The sequence below is a fragment of the Gekko japonicus genome, unplaced genomic scaffold (assembly GCF_001447785.1).
Source record: "Gekko japonicus isolate JY-2015 unplaced genomic scaffold, Gekko_japonicus_V1.1 scaffold43, whole genome shotgun sequence".
Classification (NCBI taxonomy): domain Eukaryota; kingdom Metazoa; phylum Chordata; class Lepidosauria; order Squamata; family Gekkonidae; genus Gekko; species Gekko japonicus.
Window position 1 is genome coordinate 1,017,677 of NW_015173123.1, and position 22,193 is coordinate 1,039,869.

At 47.4% G+C, this 22,193-nt stretch overlaps 1 protein-coding gene across 1 annotated transcript; it reads right to left on the reverse strand.

Moving 5' to 3' along the window:
• Positions 1 to 5,039: 5,039 nt before the first annotated feature.
• On the reverse strand, positions 5,040 to 22,022 carry WSB1 (WD repeat and SOCS box containing 1). The gene is made up of 9 exons (XM_015421943.1): positions 21,853 to 22,022; positions 18,239 to 18,407; positions 17,389 to 17,657; positions 14,906 to 15,037; positions 12,274 to 12,374; positions 9,249 to 9,421; positions 8,022 to 8,135; positions 7,298 to 7,405; positions 5,040 to 5,760 (listed from the first exon to the last, which is right to left on the reverse strand). The coding sequence occupies exons 1-9, from the start codon at positions 21,890 to 21,892 to the stop codon at positions 5,601 to 5,603; spliced, it is 1,266 nt and encodes a 421-aa protein (XP_015277429.1). The 5' UTR covers positions 21,893 to 22,022; the 3' UTR covers positions 5,040 to 5,600.
• Positions 22,023 to 22,193: the final 171 nt, after the last annotated feature.

Here is a 22,193-nt window from a genome sequence, read left to right on the forward strand (position 1 = left end):
TGATTGCTGCCTCCTGTACAATGTCATAAACCTCCATCCATACTTCTTCAGGCACTCTGTCTATCAAATCTAGTCAAACCTATTGTTCACCTCCACTGTATATTCATCAGTGATATGCTCTGGGTCAAACCTGAATGGCCTAGTGGTTTAAGAACATAAGAACATAAGAGACGCCAATGTTGGATCAGGCCAAAGGCCCATCCAGTCCAACACTCTGTGTCACACAGTGGCCAGAAATACCAGTGCCATCAGGAGGTCCAGCAGTGGGGCCAGGACATTAGAAGCCCTCCCACTGTTGACCCCCCCCCCAAGCACCAAGAAGACAGAGCATCACTTGCCCCAGAGCCCCTAGCTATACCTTGTGGCTAATAGCCACTGATGGACCTCTGCTCCATATGCTTATCTAATTCCCTTTTGAAGCCGTCCATGCTTGTAGCACCCACCACTTCCTGTGGCAGTGAATTCCATGTGTTAATCACTCTTTGGGTGAAGAAGTACTTCCTTTTATCCGTTCTAACCCGACCGCTCAGCAATTTCATGGAGTGCCCACGGGTTCTTGTATTGTGAGAAAGGGAGAAAAGTACCTCTTTCTTTACCTGCTCTTTCCCATGCATAATCTTATAAACCTCGATCATGTCACCCCTCAGTCGTCTTTTCTCCAAGCTAAAGAGCCCTAAGCGCTTTAACCTTTCCTCATAGGGAAAGTGTTCCAACCCTTTTATCATTTGAGTTGCCCTTTTCTGCACTTTTTCCAAAGCTATAATATCCTTTTTAAGGTGTGGTGCCCAGAACTGCACACAGTATTCCAAATGAGGTCTCACCATTGATTTATATAGGGGCATTATGATATTGGCTGATCTGTTTTCAATACCCTTCCTAATAATCCCCAGCATAGCATTGGCCTTCTTTATTGCAGTCACACACTGTTTCGACATTTTCAGTGAGTTATCTACTATGACTCCAAGATCTCTCTCTTGATCAGTCTCTGCCAGTTCAGACCCCATCAATGTGTATTTATATTTAGGATTTTTGGCTCCAATGTGCATCACTTGGCCACATTGAACCCCATTTGCCATGTTGACGTCCACTTGCCCATCTTTGACAGATCCCTTTGGAGTGCCTCACAATCCTCACTGGTTTTCACCACTGTGAACATTTTGACCACCCACTAAAAGAAATGCTCAGGGCAGCAAGGAGAACAGAAAGTTAACAGCCAGAGAGAGACTTCAGGAACCAAAACTACCACCCTGTAGTCAGAACTCAAGCTAACACGGCACTGGGACAGCTGCTAGACTTCCTGAAATCTAATGTAGCCCTTTATAAAATGCAACAGCCACCACATTTAACTCATGCAGCACGTTAGCACACCAGAGAGTTATCAGAAACCATTTAAAAGGGCAAACTCAAAAACCCATCTGTTGAGTTCTTCTTCCTCCCTCACAAAATTTCACCGCCACCCACCAAGCCAGGGACGACAAAGGAGGATTTGTTCACACATGGGTTCTCTTACTATCCGACTGTGCTGATGGGAGATGCTGCACCCTATGGCAGTTCTTCCTGCGTGTCCGTCATGCATACGGGTCCCTGTGCCAGCAGTTCTACGCTGCTTTTTCTTTCCTAGGCCCAAGGCTGAGGAGCAGAGTGGCTGTGGGTCTCAAAACAGCCTTTCCCTCACAAAAAACCTCAAGCCTCACTGCAGATTTTCCTTCTAGGGCTTTCCGTTGTTGTTCCATCGCACAGTCGAGTCCGACTCTTTGCGACCCCGTGGACCACAACACGCCAGGGCCTCCTGTCTTCCACCGTCCTCCAGAGTTTGCTCAATTTCATGTTTGTTGCCTCGATAATACTGTCTAACCATCTCATCTTTTGCCATCCCCATCTTCTTTGACCTTCAATCTTTCCCAGCATCAGGGTCTTCTCCAGTGAGTGCTCCCTTCTCATTTGGTGGCCAAAGTATTTGAGCTTCAGCTTCAGTATCTGGTCTTCTAGGGAACAGTCAGGGTTGATTTCTTTTAGGATTGACTGATTTGATCTTCTTGCAGTCCAAGGGACTCTCAAGAGTCTTCTCCAGCACCATAGTTCAAAAGAATCTATTCTTCGGCGCTCGGCCTTCCTTATAGTCCAATACATACAGCCATACATGACTACTGGGAATACCATTGCTTCATGACTACTGGGAATACCATTGCTTTAACCATACGGACTTTTCTTGGCAGGGTGATGTCTCTACTTTTTATTATGCCATCTAGGTTTGCCATCGCTTTCCTCCCAAGGAGCAGGCGTCTTTTAATTTCATGGCTGCAGTCACCATCTGCAGTGATCTTGGACCCAAGGAACATGAATTCTGCCACTGCTCCCATGACTTCCCCTTCTGTTTGCCAAGGAGCGATAGGGCCGGATGCCATGATCTTAGTTTTTTGATGTTGTTTCAAGTCAACTTTTGCGTGCTCCTCTTTTACCCTGAGCAAGAGGCTCTTCAGATCCTCTTCACTTTCTGGGCTACATTTCCCAGGTTCCCTCAAAGCAACATAGGGTTACCAACCTCCAGGTGGTGGCTGGAGCTCTTGCTGTTACAACTGATCTCCAGGTGACAGAGATCAGCTCACCTGGAGAAAACAGCTGCTTTGGAAGGTGGACTTTAGGGCATTACACCTCATTGAAGTCCCTTCCCTCCCCAAAACCCGCCCTCCTCAGACTCCACCCCCAAAATCTCCAAGTGTTTCCCAATCCAGAGCTGGCAACCCTAAAGCTGCAGGACTGAACCATGGAAAATGGAGGGAGAACAGGAACCAATCACTGTTGAGGTGGCAGATCTGACAGTATATAAAAAGCTGAGCAGGGAGGGACCAAGCATGGAAGTACGCAGGAGCCAGTAAGACAAGGCACATTAGGGAGATTTCTTGGTTTCCATTTCGCCCTGTGTGCTTCTAACACCTTGCATTAATTCCAGTTTTCATAACTGGTCCCTTATTTGGTCAGCTGTTAGTTTTTTCCATTCCTCAGCCTCCGCCTGAAAGCAGGGCACACCCCAACTGAAGTCAAGCCCTTGACCCAAAGTGCCCCTTGACACTGCTGGTGCGTGCGTGTGTGAGAAAGGGGCAGCAGGGAAGGGGGGGGGGCTGGAGTGTTCCTTGAAAGGACTCCCTGTGGGTAACAAACATTTGCATGAACTTGCTCCTTCCTGCAACACCATTCATTAGTTTTAAACCACAGCAGCCCAGGACTGTGGGAAACTCTGTGTATCCTTCTGTGAGGCGACTACTCAAGTTCTCTCTAACACTATCCAAGAGCTCCAAGTATGGTTCAGTCCAAGATTCCCTGACACTGGAAGTACTTATGCCAGTTGGGTATATTGGTTAAGAGCGGTGGACTCTAATCTGGAGAACCAGGTTTGATTCCCCACTCCTCTTCCAGATGCGGCCAGCCGGGTGACCTTGGGCCAGTCAGTTCTCTCAGCCCCTCCTACCTCACAGGGTGTCTGTTGAGGAGAGGATGGGAAAGCGCTTGAAAGCCACTTTGAGACTGCGAGTGAAGGGCGGGGTATAAATCCTTCTTCTAGCTGGAGTTGTTACAAAGCCTTATTGCCATTCATCTTGATTCTGTGCTTTCAGCGGGAAGGAGCAGCAGGCCTTCTCAGTGATAGTTGTGATGGAGCACACACGTTGGTATCAGTGCTGGCCAAGGCGGTCCCACTACCACCCCAGTAGTGATCTCTGTGGTGGGCCTGAGGGAGGAGGACCCTAGCCAGGAAGGGAGACCGCCTGGCCTGATTAGCCCAGCAAGGGAAAGGCCAGCAAGCAGGCAATCCTGCGGCCAACCAGAGAGGTGGAGGGGGCATTCTCCTCCATCCGGCACACCTGCCTTTCAGTGCAACTTGGGAGCAGAGGCTGGACAGGCCAGGGAGGAATGACGGACTTTGCTCTACGGTGCAGAGGACAGGAGAAGTCGGTCATGGGAAAAGGGAGGAACCTGGCAGCACAAGCCCCTCCCCTCTTTCCATTCAGAGGCCGTGAACACTCCGTGGGGACTGGACAAAATGGGGGAGGGCAAGCCAGCCAGTCTGGCTCTGTGGCAGCACTACATTACCTTATTCAACACAGCACTTATTTCAGATTTTTCAGCAGCTATTTGTCTGCAAAGACCCAAGCGAGCAACTCAGGACCTAGATGAGAAGGAATTCTTTCTTCCAGATTGCTGGTTTGTTGTAAATAAGTTGCAGTAGTAGACATGGGCAGGTGAGTAGCAATGTTTGCTGTGGACTGGTAATTTGTTGAGCGGTTTGCAAGGCCAAGTTACACATCACACTGTTATCAATTATTCCCTCTTTCACCCCATTCTTCCAAACTGTACTGGTTTTCCAATAATACAGCTTGCAAAATAACTAGTACACCAACACCCAGAAGAGCTCTTTTTTGTACATTTCTTTAATATAAAAAGTTCAATATACATATAATCAGGCATTTTAAGCAATGCATACATTCTTTGTATCTGCAGGAACAGATAAACAGAAGGCGAAAGCAAAATGGGAATGCCTCATCTTTGGTAGTTCACCCAGCATCAACCCTTGCAATGGCAAAGGGCTGTAGAATACTGAAAATAGCCCAGGTTTATTAGATGTTCGCATATTAAATAAGTTGTCAGGCAGGAATACAGTGGCTGGCTTTCAAAGGCGTAGAGAACTTCTCCTTTAAAGATCCCACAGGATAAAAAACTGCTTCACACTGCTGCAAAATTAAGGCCTTCTTGAAGATAACATGCCTGCTTATTAAACCAATGTACAAGTCCTGTGCTTCGCCTCCCCCCCCCCCCCCGCTCAACCCGGCCGCCCTTTCTTTGCACACCGCGGAGCAGTCATTCCACGAAGGTGCCAGTTTTTCCCAAGCTCAACACAGAGACACAGCCCCGCAGCAACTGAGCTTTATCAACGTCTGCCCAGGTGTCTCACTCCCAGTTCCAGAGCAGTCATTCCACTTTACACAGCACCAGTGTCCAGAGACACAATATATATATATGTGTGTGTGTGTGTGTGTGTATGTACCCCCCCCCCCCCCCCCGTTCAACCCGGCTGCCCTTTCCTTGCACACCGTGGAGCAGTCATTCCACGAAGGTGCCAGTTTTTCCCAAGCTCAACACAGAGACACAGCCCCGCAGCAACTGAGCTTTATCAACGTCTGCCCAGGTGTCTCACTCCCAGTTCCAGAGCAGTCATTCCACTTTACACAGCACCAGTGTCCAGAGACACAATATATATATATATGTGTGTGTGTGTGTATGTATATGTATACACACACAACACTACATGGTACATCAGGAAAAGCATTCACAAAAGTTACACACAGACAGCACAATGTAGCTTACACCTAATTATGTACAGATCTTTCACAGTTGGCAAGTTTAAAAAGTTGTCTGAATACTTCTACCTCTTCTCCTCTATAAATAAATTCTTAAAAATCTCCACATAGTGAGAGTTCGGGACCTTTTTGATTTTTTTAAATGGAAAAAATGATCACATATAGTTCAAAGCCTGTGACGCTTTAAAAGCACAAAGGCTATCAATGGGTCAGGGATCATCTTAACGGATTCAGTTGCGCCCCCCCCTCCTAAGAACGGTAGGACAGAAAAGCCACCATCGCGGGAGGGATGGGCAAGGCCTCGACCTGGCTGGTTGGCATCACTCTCCTGATTGCCATGCGACACAAGTGTTGGAGGCTGGAGACATGCTTGGGAGTGGCCCAGAAGTACACACTCCCGTCTTGCGTTCTGTGCAAACAAAAACACACAGAATGAGACACATTTTGAGCATAGAGTGACTCACACCTCCCGCCCTTACAAGTCGATTAGTCTGTTTCATTTCATTCTGCATTGATTTGATTATCCTTCCACTCTGCTGCCGTTGGTTGGAAGTATCTCTTGTACTCTAGAGGTGAACCCATTTCTCTTTTGACTGGACCTCGTTTTACACCAGCTGCTTGCGATGTTTCCCTCCCCTTTCTTCTGAGTATTTAGCCCAGCCTGACGGATGTACACTTCTATGCAACTGAGGAAGTGAACTCTGGCCCACAAACACTTGAGTGGAAATGTTTTGTTGGGCTTTAAGGTACTACTAGACTCCTGGATAATCTCTCTCGTGCAAGGAGTCTGCGGATTAACAGGGCTGCTGCTGCTTTGGGTTGCCTCCTTCCCCGTTCACCAGGGTCCACGTCCACCCCCTGCAGCGGCTTCTGCCTCTGCCCCATCTAAGCAAGAGCTTGGAACCTGGACATCAACCCACAAGCAAATAAACTGCCTGGACCCAGGAAGCTTCCTCTCCAAACAGTGACCCCAACCATCTCAGCTTCAACAGGCTGGCCACCACAGAGAAGGACCTCCTTCCCACAAGGCACACTTGGCCTCTCCTACTGTTCAGAGAAAAGAAGAGATGAGCCTCAAGAGAAGCTTACAATCTTCTTTCCCTTCCCCTCCCGACAGCAGGCATCCTGTGAGGTAGGGGGGCTGAGAGAGCTCTTTCAAGAACTGCCCTTGGGAGAACAGCTCTGAAAGAACTTGTGACTGGCCCAAAGTCACACCAGCAGCTGCATATGGAGGAGTGGGGAATCAAACCCGGTTCTCCAGGATTAGAGTCCGTGCTCCTAGCCACTACACCAAACTGGCTCAGGGTGGTGGTGGTAGGGGGGAAGCAAGTTCTTGGGCTAAGATAATCACTTAAAAAAAATATAATCAGAAAAGATATCTTAACATGTCCCTTGTTTCGTTTCACCTTGCCAGCTTGCTAATTTGTATATTTTGTACATATATTACTACTGATGAAATAAAACTGTAATATTTTAGTCCATAGTTATGCCCCAATTAATCCTCCATAAACTACTTTGGGGGCAGTTTGGTGTAGTGGTTAAGTGCGCGGACTCTGATCTGGGAGAACCGGGTTTGATTCCCCACTCCTCCACTTGCACCTGTTGATGTGACCTTGGGTCAGTCACAAGCTCTGGCACAGCTGTTCCTGAAAGAGCAGTTTCTGTCAAGAGTTCTCTCAGCCCCACCCACCTCACAGGGTGTCTGTTGTGGGGAGGGGAAGGGAAAGGAGTTTGTGAGCTGCTCTGAGACTCCCTCGGGTGGTGAAGGGCCATGGGGTATAAATCCAATCTCTTCTTCTTTCATGCCAAAAAAACCAAACAGCACATGAATGTTTTAACTAGTAGCCAGGCCCTGGAAGGTCAGCAGACCTTGATTGGAGAAGATATCTAAGCTGGAGCTCCCAACTACAACACTGTTTAAAAAAAGGAGAGAAACCACCACTTACCCAGCAGCTAAAACACTGCCCTCAGTAGAGAAGGCACAGCAAAGCCCGTTGCTCAGCGGTGCAACTTGCACAGGGTAGTTTTCATCGATTCTCCAGAATCGCACCAGCCTGCAGGAACAGAACCAGCCACATTCAAGCTGCTTGTGCTCACACTGTCCTGCCCGGCCTTTCGACCACATCCACGTTTCATTCAAACAGGATCAACCACAACAGTCGTCAGTTTGTACAATACCCCCTGGGCTGGGGTCAGCTTGAGGGCTCACGGAGTAGCTCAACTTCTGGCCGCCTTCAGAAGGCCCACCCTGACCCCCCCCCCCCCCTTTCTGGGACCAGGCGGGGGTCACCAACAGATTACAACTAAAAATCAGAGACCTTGTTGTATGTTGGCAATAGTCAAGTTCTCAGCAATGACAGAGCACTCATATAACCCCTTTTTGTCATCAAATCACAGTTGATTTAGCAACCCTGTAGAGTTTTCAAGGCAACAGACGCTCCAAGGTGGTTCGCCATCACCTGCCTCCACACCACAAGTAGTATTCCTTGTAGGTCTCCCATCCCAATACTAGCCAGGGCTATCCAGGTCAGGGCACTAGAACCCTACTCCCAACTAACCCCCTTCCCTCATCTGCTTAAACCAATTGCTGTTGGGCATTTACAGAGATAACCACTTATTTTTCCCTATTAGCAAGACACAAAAGAATTCAACTCCCTTGACCATACATACTTATCATCAGCAACAGATGCAATGTGGAGTCCATCGTGGCTAAAAGACACAGCTCTGACCCATCGGTCATTTGCTCCCCCAGCAAATATTGGAGAAGGAGCAGGAAACAGGTGCCTGAGGATCAAAAGCACAATATGTCACTTTGCAGAACTCCCGTAAGCATTTACTTTTCATGTAATCATTAGCTGAGCAAAAATTAGACAGGGCTACCAAGAACAGAGAAAGAGGTATGCAGAATCCCATCTCCGAAAGCTGTCAAAGAGTTAGTCTGATGTTTATATTAAATGCAAAGACTGAAGGCTTCGTTCGATGAAATGGCTTTATAAGCTAAAGGCGGCCAAGTTCAATCATCTATTGCCAGTTAGACAATTGCAGGGGACACAACTGGAACAGGCTCTTCTGGGAGACCTCAAATGAAGCCATCAGTCTGCGGAAACAAGGCTCAGCAGACCCAAGGTCCAATGCGATAAGCACCTGGGACTGCCAGGGAGCACAGAGCAGCAGCCAGGGTTGTTGAAGGGAAACTCTCCCGAAGGGGCCGTCAGGTCAGTGCACCTGCCTTGCATGCAGCAGACCCCACGCTGAACCCCCAGGATCTCAGAACAAACATGGCATATAGAAGTTGAGGGGCCAGACAAAAACCTACGAGACCTAGGTTCAAATCCTCCCCCACACAGAGAGCTACAAAAGGCCACTGGGTGACCTTGGAGTGGTCACTCTCCCTCATCCCAAGCTATCTCACAGGGTTGTTGTGAGGACAAAATCCAGGGGAAGAGAACAGTGTAAGCCACCCTGAACTCCCTGAAGGGAGGGTGGGATAAGAAGAATGAGGTACAGGAATATGGTGACAGGCCTGGAAAAGAACCCACAGTAGACAGGACAGGCCCAACCGCCTTCCTTAGTCCACTGCTACAAGGCCTTGCCGTACGAGGTCAGGACCATTTTTCCCTTCAGGAGACCTCAGGCAGCCGGGCTACAGAAGAGCTCCCACACAGCACCCCGCTCCATTCTCACTTGGCAAAGGGCCAGTCTCGACAACACAGGCCTTCCAGTCCCTACCCAATAGATCGCCCTGACTCCCAGCATGATTCCTCTCAATTTGAAGGTTACAGTGCAACACCTCGGAGAAGCCTAACAGAGGCCAAGTCCCAGAAACCCTTCACCCACCCTCCTGGGCCTTGGTCCTGGTCTATGCATACTCGTGCCCTGTCACATTCATTGACTCACCCAAACTCCATCAAAATGACTCCGATATAGGGATCCCAGACACAAATGCGAGTGTCGTATGACGCAGTAGCCAGCAAAGCTCCATCAGGAGAAAACTCACAGGCTACAGCATCATGGTGATGGCCTTCCAGTTTCCGGATGAGGGAGTATTTATCCATATCCCAAAGCAACACCTGCAATTAAAAAAGGGAAATGTTATATATCTCTGCTCATGCACACCACAGAGCCATTTCAAGCACCCTTCCCCTCCCGCCACAAACTTTGGTATTTCTTTGCTAGTTTTATTTAGGAATACAAATAAAGCCAAGCATTAAGAATTACTACAATTAAGGTATATGCTCAGTGTCGTACTCAATTAAATTATAATAAAGCATACATGCAAATGCTAACTTGTTAAGTGTTAATTTTAAAAATAAGCCAATACAAGTGAAGACAATGTCAATGAGATTTTAACCATGTAATCTATAATGAGCCCCCACTATTAACTAGTTATTTTAACTACAAATATAAAATAAATAGGGTTAAATATTATATTACATTTCCCCATCTTTTCTTTTTGCCAATTATCTACCAAATTTTTAAAAAATATACAGACAGAAAAAAAATGTAAGGTTAACATATTGTTACTCCCGTGGCATCCCCTGTGAGTTTAAGATCACTTGTTTACAATAGGCTTGGATCGCCGTCAGCCTAGGAAGAGAAACAGATACTGCAAGCAAAGAAGAATGGTCACAGCCAAATGACAAGTCTTTGGCAAAAACAGAAACTAAAATTTTACACTTTTAAGCTTAATTCTATCTATCTATATAGAATATATAAACACACACACATATGAATTTACATTACATTACATGAATTTACCAGGTTTTAAAACAAAAGTCTTAGTAAATCAGCCAATTTACAAATGCAGGCATGGCTTCAGCACAGTTCACATGCAGCCGTACACTTTAAACGATACTGCACTGGTTTAAAGCATGTGCAAGAAAATCAACATTCCACTACATGTGTGTCACAGTATCAGCATAGCTTTACAGATTAAAAAACAGGCTTGCACTTTAAGTGCTTTTCTGGCATAGAATTCTAAGCATTTGGTTTTTAAATATTATGAGCCACTCTGAGCCTCAGCAATAAGCAGAGTTGTTAGATATAAATTTTTAAAAAGACTCTGCAAACACGATGTGCAAAACAACTTAGGGTTTCACCAGAGCAGTATTAGTGACTTCTTTTACTTTTAACTGTAACAAAATTTTGTTAAAGTCAGGTATATAGTCTGACTCGGCTCAGCTTGTTAAAAGGACTCCAGATCTCCATATGAATGGACAACATATATGTTGCTTAAAAGGAGTCAATGAGATTTCACTAATGTGAAAAGAAAAAAAGAAAGGAAAAGGAAAAAAAAAGCAGAAAGTGGACATCAACCAGCACCTGCGTACGTACAGTACACCCTGCAGCCGAACGCAAGGGTTACTTCGTCCTATGGTAAAGCTCGCCCCCAGCCTGGTAGCCAGAGATGCCACTCTTTCTGCCCAGCTAAACACCATTGTGCGCTTGTGTGAGTGGTGTCAGCTTACCCTCAATCACACCAATATTGCTGCCACCACCTGTGACAGGGAAAGCAAGAAGCTTATGGAAAACACACAGCCTAAAAGAGCAATGCATACATCCACATCTGTTCTATTTTGCAAAGATTTCACTGATATTTCTCCCTCTCATCTGCATTCCCCCCCCCAAAATTGGCAATATTAAAAAAAAACACCAAATCAACTCTAATAGCTACTTATATACTAATGCTCACTGCTAGCTTTTAAGCTGAGCTCCCTACTAGCCCCCAGAGGATGGACAACTTGTTGAACACTGATGGCCACCTCAAGAATAATGAAAGCGGGCTAAGGCACTTCCCCTCCCATTTGCTGGTGGGATAAGGCGGTTTTTCATACAAGGGAAGCCCTGATAGGTGGGTCAGGCATTTAAGCCACAAGACACAGATTTTGTCACTTTACCCTCAAATGTTAAAACAAGAAAAGCAGGAGCCAATTCTTTGTGTGGGGAGGGGAGAATTGGATACAGAGGTCTGGCAACTGTTTGTTTAATCTCTATCCCTCGCCTAAGATACACCAGCATTTCCATCATTACGGTTTCAGATACCACTGCAACCGTGAAAGCTAGAAACTCTCCTTCAAAATGAGGTTTCCAATTCTAACAAAACTCAACTCCACACAAATATGCCTCAGCGAATACAAGTTGCCCACCCTTGTGTTACCCTAACTGGAGTTTAGTACTATATCAAAAAGATGCAAGTCAATCTTATACACGTTTAGTCAGAAATAAACCCCACTGATTTCAAAGCCAATGTATTTCTAAGCGTGCAAAGGACTGCGGTTTTAAGGTTAACTGGTTCCCCTCCCACTTCCTCACACCTTACTGTAACTATCGGCTTCCTAATATCCTTTAATGGCACAGCTTTCAACAGCATGGCAGGGCAACAGAATGAAGTTCTACACAAGTCCAACGGGATGTTGCTCTTCTTTCTAGAGAGTTTACACACAAGGGCTGCTTTGTAACTCTTGATTGATCCAAGAGTAACATTTTACATTAAGTAAAGTTTACCAGCCCACAGCACTGGTTTTGAAAAAATGAAATTTTTGACGTGAACATGGCAAGAAAACATGAACAAAGTCAGGAGCCACAAAGTAGTACTACAACCTCTCCCTTCAAAACATTACTGCTCGCTTTAACGGTCAAAAGTCATGGAACAGATGGAGATATGCGCAACAATTTTGTATCAACAGATTCATCCAAGTTCCTTGGAACTGAAAAGCAGCGCAAGGCTCAGAGATCAGGGGCTGACAACTGAGCCAGGCTTTATAGCTAATTTACTGTTGTCCTTTTTCATCATGCAATCTCCTTGCATCATCACCACCATAACAGCGTGACACCGAGCACAAGCTGGCTATTATTTTAAGATTCCAAATGATTCTGCTCACAACCATATGGCAGGCAGAGAACATGAAACTTTGATACTTACTGCTTTACTGGCACCCACAGAGCAGAGAATGGAAGAGTCTGGAGAAAAAGCACAGCTATAAACCCAGTTCGGGTGCCCTCTTAATACTTTCATCATATTTCCTGGGAGGGGGGGGGAATAAAGAGAGTGGTGGGTAAGATTAACAAGTAAGAGCACTGCTCAGGCTAGCAAGCAGTCCAAAGGGGACGTACTGCACATCCTGACCCCACCTGCAATCACAGGTGGCTCGTGAGGCAAGAAGATTTAGTTATTGGATTTTTACCCCGCCCTCCCAGCCAAAGCCGGCTCAGGGCGGCTTACACAGACACAATACATAATTTACAATAAAACGTAACTAATTTGAATTAAAACGATTCTAAAATCATTTAACTATACAACTCAAGAAAGTGCTAATAACAATAATTCCCAATGGCTGTGATGACACAATCCACTCTTCTTACAGTTGGTTCCTCGATCTTCTTGTAGTTATCCTTCTGGCGACTCACACCAACTGTCATTAAAGGTTCTGGGAGATGAGGGTTCTCTCACCTTCAGCTATCAGTCGTTAGTTGTTAACGGTGGTGGTTAGCGGTGGTGGCAGCTCCAAAACCCTGGTGGACAAACTCCATTTTACAGGCCCCAAGGAAATGCACAAGGTCCCGCAGGGCCCTGAACTCCTCTGGGAGCTCATTCTACCAGAGTGGAGCCACCACCGAGAAAGCCCTGGCCCTGGTTGTTGCCAACCTGGCCTCCCTAAGACTTGGGAGGGCCAGTCGGTTTTGGGCCTCCAATCGCAGCACTCTCTGGGGAACATGTGGGGAAAGGCAGTCCCTCAGGTATGCAGGTCCCTGGCCATAAAGAACCAGCATCTTAAAATGGATCTGGTACGCTATCGGCAGCCAGTGCGATGCTTTTAGCACAGGCTGTATGTGCTCCCATCTAGGGAGCCCCATCAAAAGCCTGGCCGTGGCATTTTTCACCAGCTGCAGCTTCTGGATTTGAGACAAGGGCAGCCCCATGTAGAGAGCATTACAGTAGTCCAATCTCGAGGTGATCATTGTGTGGATCACTGCTGCCAAGTCGTTGTGTTCGAGGGAGGGAACCAACGGCCTATTCAGCTGAAGGTGGTAAAAGGCCGATTTGGCGGTGGTTGCTACCCGGGCCTCCATTGTTAAGGAGGCATCTAGGAACACTCCCAAACTCCTAACCTACGCCGCTGGCACCAAAGGAGCCCCATCGAAGGTCGGGAGAGGGATCCCTCCGGTTGGTCTGCCCCAACTCAAGCACAGGACCTCCATCTTCATCAGATTCAGCTTCTACTGACTCAGTCTAAGTCAACCAGCCACAGCTTGTAACTCCTGGCCCAGATCTTCCGGTTTGGAGTCAGACTGGCCGCCCAACAACAGATAGAGCTGGGTGTCATCTGCATACTGGTGACATCCTAACCCATGCCTCTGGGCGATCTGGGCAAGGGGGCGCATATAGTTGTTAAAAAGCCTCAGGGACAGCACTGCCCCTTGAGGCACCCCACAACCCAGTGGGTTACTCTGGGATAGCTGTTCCCCCACTGCCCCCCTTTGTCCCCGACTCTGGAGGAAGGAGACAAGCCACTGCAAGGCCAGCCCATGGATTCCAGCATCAGCGAGGTGGTGGGTCAGTAGCTGATGGCCGACTGTATCGAACACTGCTGGCAGGTCTAACAACCACAGCACTGCCATTCCGCCCCGATCCAGATGCCTCCGGAGATGCATCATAGAGATGGAAATTGTGATGGAAATTTTTGAGAAATGAAAAAGGGGACTTCTGATAAAGAAAATCTTAAATACCTTGCTTTAAACTGCAGTAGAAAAATATTGCTTGAAATCAATTGATTAATGCTTATTATGAAACCAGACAATAGGCCTGCACAAATAACCCAAAATTGAGAAAAGGGACTTCTGGAGCTTGGCTACATATAAAAATATGGTGTCTGAACCTAAATGCTTGAGCAGGCCGGCTTGCTATCTCAGCAGACCCTCTGGAGGAGGAGAGTTGACTGTTGGCAGGGGTGGGGTTACTTTTAGACCCTCTGCAGGGAGGGGGTTTCCACAGAGAAAGAACAGAACTCTCAACAGAGGCGTTACGGCCCCTCCTCTAGGCGAACGGGATTGGAAGACTGTATGTTTTGGTCACCAGAAAGGGGGCCAAGACAGGGTGTTTTTTATTTTCTATACCTCTCTGGGATAGTATATATATCTGCTGATTAACTCAATGCGGGGTGTTCTGTTCTCTGAGCTGGGCACCCTGCTTGCAAGCTGTATATCCAATAAAATCTTCTGCTTCATCGAAAGAGTCTGTCTCCCTAGAATTCCTTACTGGGTAAGAACCAAAACCATATCCTTCAGAAATGATAGGGACAAAAATCAAAATATCTGCGCAGCTGGTTTGGTAGCTAATTTGATAACCTGGGAGCCAAAGCCTGAAAAGGCCCATCCTAAAATATATGAATGAGTGAGGGCTTACATACAGATGGATGGGTGAGAAAAATCAGGACCTGGGACACTTCTCTGCACCCTCTGTTTGACCTTGCGATATGAAACACAGGCAGCACGGAAATATAAACCCCAGAATGTCCTTTCAGAGCCGCACCACAAAGCCAGAGGCAATCACTTACCATCGTCTTTTAGGTCCCACACTCTTAGTGTTTTGTCTCTTGAGGCAGACACGAGTATGAGGCTCCCATCAGGGGCAAAAGTTAAGTCTCTGACAACTTCAGTATGGTCCATTAAGTTAAGGAGGAGCTTTCCTGTCGGATGAACACATTTCAAAATTAAATCCTGCCATCAAGTGAGGAGTAGCAATCACCGCATCCCGTTTGGATGGGGGGAGGACTTCTTTCCAGAAACACACCACCAATGCCGTGTCAAGAAGCCTTGAAAAATCAGCTTCCAGTAAGCACTGCAATCCCCCCCCCATCACTAGCAAGACCACCTTCTCCTACTTATAAAAGCATCTTAAGGACCAGATTCTCCCACACCAATCTGCTGACTCCCCAATACCACCTTCTGAGGCACTGCCTTGTGTTCCCCTGCCAGAATTAAAAGCAGGGCCCTTCCAGTAGGGGCGCTCCGAATGCAGCATACCCTCCTACAAAGGCCTACTTTGTTTCCTCTCGGAAACTAGTGTGGAGTAAATTAGGAAGACCTGGGTTCAAATCACTGCTCAGCCATGAAGTTCACTGGATGCCTTTGGCTCGGTGATTCTCAGTAACCTACCACCCCCACCCCCAGAGGGTTGCTTCAATATAACGGAGAAGGGGAGAACCACATTCACTCCTCTTAGCTCCTTGGAGGGAAGGTGGGATAAAAACACAATGCATCCTGCTGCTGACATGTCTTGCTAGTTTAGCTTTTTTCTACTTTGAGACAGTGGTTCTCTTTTGTGAGTCACCTTGTGGGCTCAGAGAGATCAAAAGGCAGGACATAAATACCTTACAAACATACAAATGGATTAGGAAACCAATTATTTACACATGCATATTACACAGTGTAAGTAATACTCTGTTTACTTAAACCTTGATCCTGAACTTGTCTTTTTAAAGTCAATATATTTGCTTTCTCTCTTGGACTGCCTTTTAAACCAAGTGCCATGATAAAAGCTTTCCTATAAGCAGCATAAAATTTTTGAAACCAAAGGAATTTCTGCCACTTGCTCAATACTTAAGCCTTAACCCACTGCAATGCTGCTAGAGTTTCAGTTCCAAGGAACCTGGGATCAGTTTTCACCCAAGTCTAGAAGAAACTGGGTGAAACTACAGCTGCAAAGATGTTCTTCAGAAATCCAAGCACACTGCTTTTTACTTATGAATGCTGTGGCAACACAATCAAAGGAGGAAATTTTTGGACCACAATTTTATAATAACTGGGCTAGTGATTGCACTTTAAAGGTCTTAAGAACATAAGAACATAAGAGATGCCAATGTTGGATCAGGCCAAAGGCCCATCCAGTCCAACACTCTGTATCACACAGTGGTCAGAAATACCAGTGCCATCAGGAGGTCCACCAGTGGGGCCAGGACATTAGAAGCCATCCCACTGTTGACCCCCCCAAGCACCAAGATGACAGAGCATCACTTGCCCCAGAGTCCCTATCTATACCTTGTGGCTAATAGCCACTGATGGACCTCTGCTCCATATGCTTATCTAATTCCCTTTTGAAGCCGTCCATGCTTGTAGCCGCCACCACTTCCTGTGGCAGTGAATTCCAAGTGTTAATCACTCTTTGGGTGAAGAAGTACTTCCTTTTATCCGTTCTAACCCGACCGCTCAGCAATTTCATGGAGTGCCCACGAGTTCTTGTATTGTGAGAAAGGGAGAAAAGTCTTATGTGCATATTTACCTTGTGCCTGGTGACTTTACTTTTGAACAATTTACTTTATGGTCCTCATTGAATCTATACTTTGTATATATTTCTGATTGTGTTTATGTGAAAATAATTATTAACCATCTTGCCACATATGTATGACCTCTAAGGAAGGCCTATTTGGCCGAAACGCGTAAGGTCAACTTTGTAAGCCCTTGATATTGTTATATTTAATATACATTGGTTGTAAATGGGCCTCTATATATGTTTTAAAATCTGTTATTATTATTAATAAATACATGTACCTCTTTTTATCTTTTATGGAAAAGTTTTAATATTGGCCCTCCTTTTCACTAACCTTTGCTTGGTTTTGCAGAGGAGAACAACACCATAATGTGTGTGAGGGGGGAGAACAGCAGGATATAAAAACAAAAACAAAAACAAAAGAGGCTGGACTACACTCAAGATCCAGCATTCCACTTTCCACAGAGGATACCCAGATGCTCCCTGGAATCCCACACGCAGGACACGCAGGACACAAACCTTTCACCATGACTTAGCCCCCCCCCCCCCCGGGCAACTGATCTTCAGAGGAATACTGCCTCTAAATACAGAGGTTCTACTTGTCTTTGTAATAATTCTCCGTTAATCTGATACAAGTCAAACACATTCAGAATGAATGGCTCCACGGGTGACAGTACATCTTTCAGAAACATGGATCATGTGGCTGTTCTTTTGAATATTTTAGAATGAAAAGTGGATGAACGTTTCCACCAGGCTGTTTATTTTTTTTACCTGTATAGACATCCCATATTTTGATACGCCCATTGGATAAGCCTGTTGCCAACAGAAGCTGGTCTTGTCCAAACTTGAACCGATGCCATTCTATGTTCACACAGCGACTCTGCTTTTCAGGCACCGAAGACCCAAACGCAAGACTCCAAACAATGTCACCACAATCTATTGAATGCTCACGGGGCTTGGTCTTCTGGTCACCATCGCTGCTCTGTTTTGATAGTCTTGACTGGCTTGCGTTTGCAAAATTTTTTACGCCATGCGCTGAACTGGAGGGAGGAAAAACGGTCAACATTTTAGAAGGAACAAGTCTTGAAATGACAGGTTCAATAAGCTGCTTGATATAGAACATTCTCGACAGAGGAAGTCAGCTGGCTAGTCATGAGTGCAATTTATCCTGCTAAGGAAAATAAAAAATGGGTCCTATTTATGGTCCACAGAACAGCCAATAAAACCCACTTTCTAGATCAAAGCACTTTTAGTAATTTCTTACCAACCCTGTGAAGAACGGAGGCTGGCCCAAGGAAAAGGTGGACCTCTGAGACCCAGTTTCTAGCCACTGGCCCACGTTTGCCTACCTTCACGGCTGTGGTATGTATGACTAAGCATGATAAATATAGGCAGGGGGGGGGAGACCAGGGGCTTTCACCATTTTAGTTTAATTCTTATACCCTTCCATAAAATTCTAGCTCTGTGTTTCATGCAGCCTTTGCCTGGTTTAAATAATGCTAATTTCTTCACCAAGACAACAAAACCAGCTAATCTGTTGAGCACAGTGTCACAATCACAAATCCAGACAAATTTTTAAAAATACCAGACACTTAACTTGTCAGAAAAAGGTGGTACTTACAAGTTATTAAGATACTGAGACCAGGGAACCAGTTTTACTATGCGGTGACCTTGTGACCAAGCGAAGTAGGAGCCATCTGGTGCAAAGGCAACCGTCCAGTTTTCACGCCCACACTTCTTGTCAAAAGGAGAAACTGGGGCTAGAAGCTCTCCTACTGCACGTGACCTTCCTAAAGAGATTGCACCATTTGCAAGTGAGAATGAGGAACGCCACAGCTTTACAATGCAGCATCCTTCATGCTGCTGCATCACTTAAAACAAAAAGTCATAAAGGTTACCCAGCAAAAGCTTCATGGAAGAGTAGGGTTTCTGAACCTGGGTCTCTACAAGGCCTGCTGCAGAACTCTCCCCATGACCCCGTGCTAGCTCTCATCATCTGAACAGCCTCTACAATCAGCCTATGCCAAACAGAGACTCAAAAGTGTTCAGACTTAGTTTACCGGTTTCTATCTTAGCAACAATCACAGTGTTGCTAGATCCTATCTAACCAAACCAAAACCACAGAGTGTCTAAGACAGTAGCTTTGAATTTAATGTGCTTTATCGGCAACCATAAAACCTAAGCAGGGATACCTAAACAACACTAAAAATGTTGGTAATTTATTTCTTAAGGATGCATTATACATTAGGTTGATTCCAATTGTTTTGCACAGCATTTACAGCCATCCTAGTCAGTCTAGACAAAGAATCATGTCAACACAAATGTTCTCCAGAGACAACAAGAATTAGTTATTTACTACCAATGCGAGCTCGCTTTCTCCAGTAACAACTGGGCACAGCAAAACAAGGAACAGGAATCAGAGGAAATGAGTAGCCACACCTTCTTTACATACAGAGTAACAAGGCAGGGCTTTTTGTGTGATGTCTGCATTCAAATGCAGGAGGGGGGTCTACTACTGCAGGATGTGTGTGTATGATATGAACTCTTAACCCACGTTAGCTGCTCTGGCTGCTATACATACCCTCAAAAGGAAATCTAAATAAATCCAAACACTGGAAATCTCTCCTTGTTTGGTAATGACAGGTCTTGTCTTTCAAAACCATACTCCAATGGGGGGGGGGGGTTTCTTGGATCTTAGTAGCATTTATTTTATCCAATTTATACCCTGCCCTCCCTACCAAGGCAGGCTCAGGGCGATTTTCCCATCAGAACACCTCTGCCAGGCTCCTGTGTTTGTTGAGGAAAAAATTCAGATCGCTGGAAACAGGAAAAATGAATTCACCTCCCCCCCCCACAGCCAAAAGAGGAAGGAGGTGCAGGAGTGGGACGCCGCTTCAACAAAATGGCCACAATGGCAGCCCAACTGTTTGAAACAGCAAATCAGCTCGAAAATGTATCTGCAAATGCGTTTCAGCAGAAAACAAACCTCATTTGCTAGATTTGGCATTGTGAAATTCCGCTGTAACAGAAATTGCTTCTGTACAAATTGAAGGGAGAAATCTAAACACTGTAACGGGTTCTCTTAAAATGCAGATAAAAACTGGGGAGGGGAGAGAGACCACAATTCTAGGTTAGCTATTAACAGAATCTTATTTTCAATAAAGGCAGCTTAGGAAACAACAGAGAGGAGGGCAGCTAGCATGGCAGCTAGCGCACAGATCAGAACTCAGGTCTCACAGTGTGCTACTCTACACTCAATTCAGTGCTCTTTCTCCATACAGAAGGCGCCACAAGGTTACAAGCAGTGTTCCCTCTAAGCTGAGCTGGTTTGAGCTAGCTCACAGTTTTTTAGCCTCTGACTCACACATTTTTGTCTTAGCTCAGGAAGGATGGCTCCAGAGCAAACTAATTGATGCAGGAGCCAAATCGCTCGCTCACAACTTTAATGCCAGTCTCTCACAAAGCAGAATTTTTGCTCACAAGACTCCACAGCTTAGAGGGAGCATTGGTTACAAGGGGAAGTGAAAGTTGCTGCCCAGTTGTAAAAGCAGGCAACAGAACAGAAGGACTCCCCGCTCTTTCCGCCCCATTCTTATCTGCCTTTTGACATCATTTCTACAACCAGTTGCCTTCTTGCACAGGTCTCCAATGCAGTGTTCCCTCTAAGCTGAGATAGTGTGAGTTAGCTCATAGTTTTTCAGCTTCCAGCTCACAGATTTTTGTCTTAGCTCAGGCATGGATGGCTCCAGAGCAAACTAATTGATGCAGGAGCCAAATCGCTCGCTCACAACTTTAATGCCAGTAGCTCACAAAGTAGAATTTTAGCTCACAAGACTCCACAGCTTAGAGGGAACACTGCTCCAATGTAAATGGTGCGGCAGCCCCTGAAAACAGGGTGCTCACCAGCGCCTTCAAGAAGAGCCGCAGACGGGGGCTCCGTGCTGCCAGGGCTGCGCCCCAGGAGGAGCCAGACCCCTGCTTCGCTGGACCTCCTCTTGAAAGAGAGGAACACCTTGGCCCCTGTCAGTCAAAGCAAAAGCAAAGTCCGCTGGGCTTCGTGTCTCGCTGGCGCAGGCGCCACTCACTTCCTGGGGGGGGGGCGAGGAGCGGTGGGGCCGGAGGAATCCCAGCCACGGTTCCCTCTAAGCGGAGTGGGTGCCAGCTAGCTCACAGTTCATCTGCGTTGTCCTGTGCAGGCACACATGGGATCTGCGCGTGTGCAGATCCCATGTGTGCCTGCACAGGACAACGCAGATGAACAGTTGTTGTTGTTGTTGTTCAGTCACACAGTCGAGTCTGTCTCTTCGCGACCCCATGAACCAGATCACACCAAGCCTTCCGGTCTTCCGCCGTCCTCTGAAGTTGGCTCAATTTCATGTTCGTTGCGTCTATGACACTGTCTAACCATCTCATCCTTTGCCGTCCCCGTCTTCTTTGACCTTCAATCTTTCCCAGCATCAGGGTCTTCTCCAGGGAGTGCTCCCTTCTCATTGGGTGGCCAAAGTATTTGAGCTTCAGTTTCATTATCTGGCCTTCCAGGGAACAGGCAACCCTGTTTTCTGTAGCCTCGGGCTCACACCTTTCTGTCTTAGGGCGGGAAGGAGGGCTCCAGAGCAAACTCAGTGATGCAGCAGCCAAATCTCAGAGCTTTAATGCCAGGAGCTCAATGTTTGCTCACAGGACCCCCACAGCTGAGAGGGGGAGCACTGCTCCCCGCCCGCCCGCCAGGCGCGCCCCCGAGCCCCCTCGGAGACGCCCCCCCACACACACACACCGGGAGAGCAGCGCTGCAAAGGCGGGGGGGGGCAGAAGGGAGTAGGGTTGCCAGCCTCCAGGTGGGGCCTGGAGACTCCAGGTGGGGCCTGGAGACCTCCCGCTTTCGCAACGGATCTCCAGGTAACAGAGATCAGCTCCCCTGGAGAAGACGGCTGCTTTGGAGGGGGGGCCTCTGCGGCATCGGACCCTGCTGAGGCCCCTCCCCAAACCCCGCCCCCCCCAAGTCTCCAGGTATGTCCCACTCCAGAGCTGGCGGCCCTCGACAGGAGGAGAGCCCGGGGCAGGGGCGGGGTCTGCCTCCCTCTCCGGCCAGGCTGAGCGCCCCTCGGCCGGCACCCCCGGGAGGGGATCCCTCTCTCTCTCCCCTGTCAAAGTCCCCCCGGGGGGGGGGAGAACGGAGGGAAGCGCGACGCAAGGAAGGGCGCGAAACCAGCCCCTCCCCCCCCGGGAGTCGCTCACCGATGAGCTTCTCGTTAACCGCCGGGGGAAAGCTGGCCATCGACGGAGCCGCCCCTCAGACCGCCTCGGAACCACGCGTGGGAAGAGAAGGAGGAGGCGACCGGGAAAACGGCTCGGCGCGGGATCCCCTCAAGCCGCGGAGGAAGAATGGCACAAAATGGCCGCCGCGGGACGGCTTATGAGGGAGGAGGAGGAGGAGGAGGAGGAGGGGCGGGGCCGGCGGCGGCGGCGGCCGCGTCGGGGCTTCCCCCTCCGCCCCCTCGGAGCCCCTCGGGCCGCGCCGCTCCTGCCGCCCCCTCTGCGCTGCGGTGAGACAGCCCGGCGGCGGCGGCCCGGGCGGC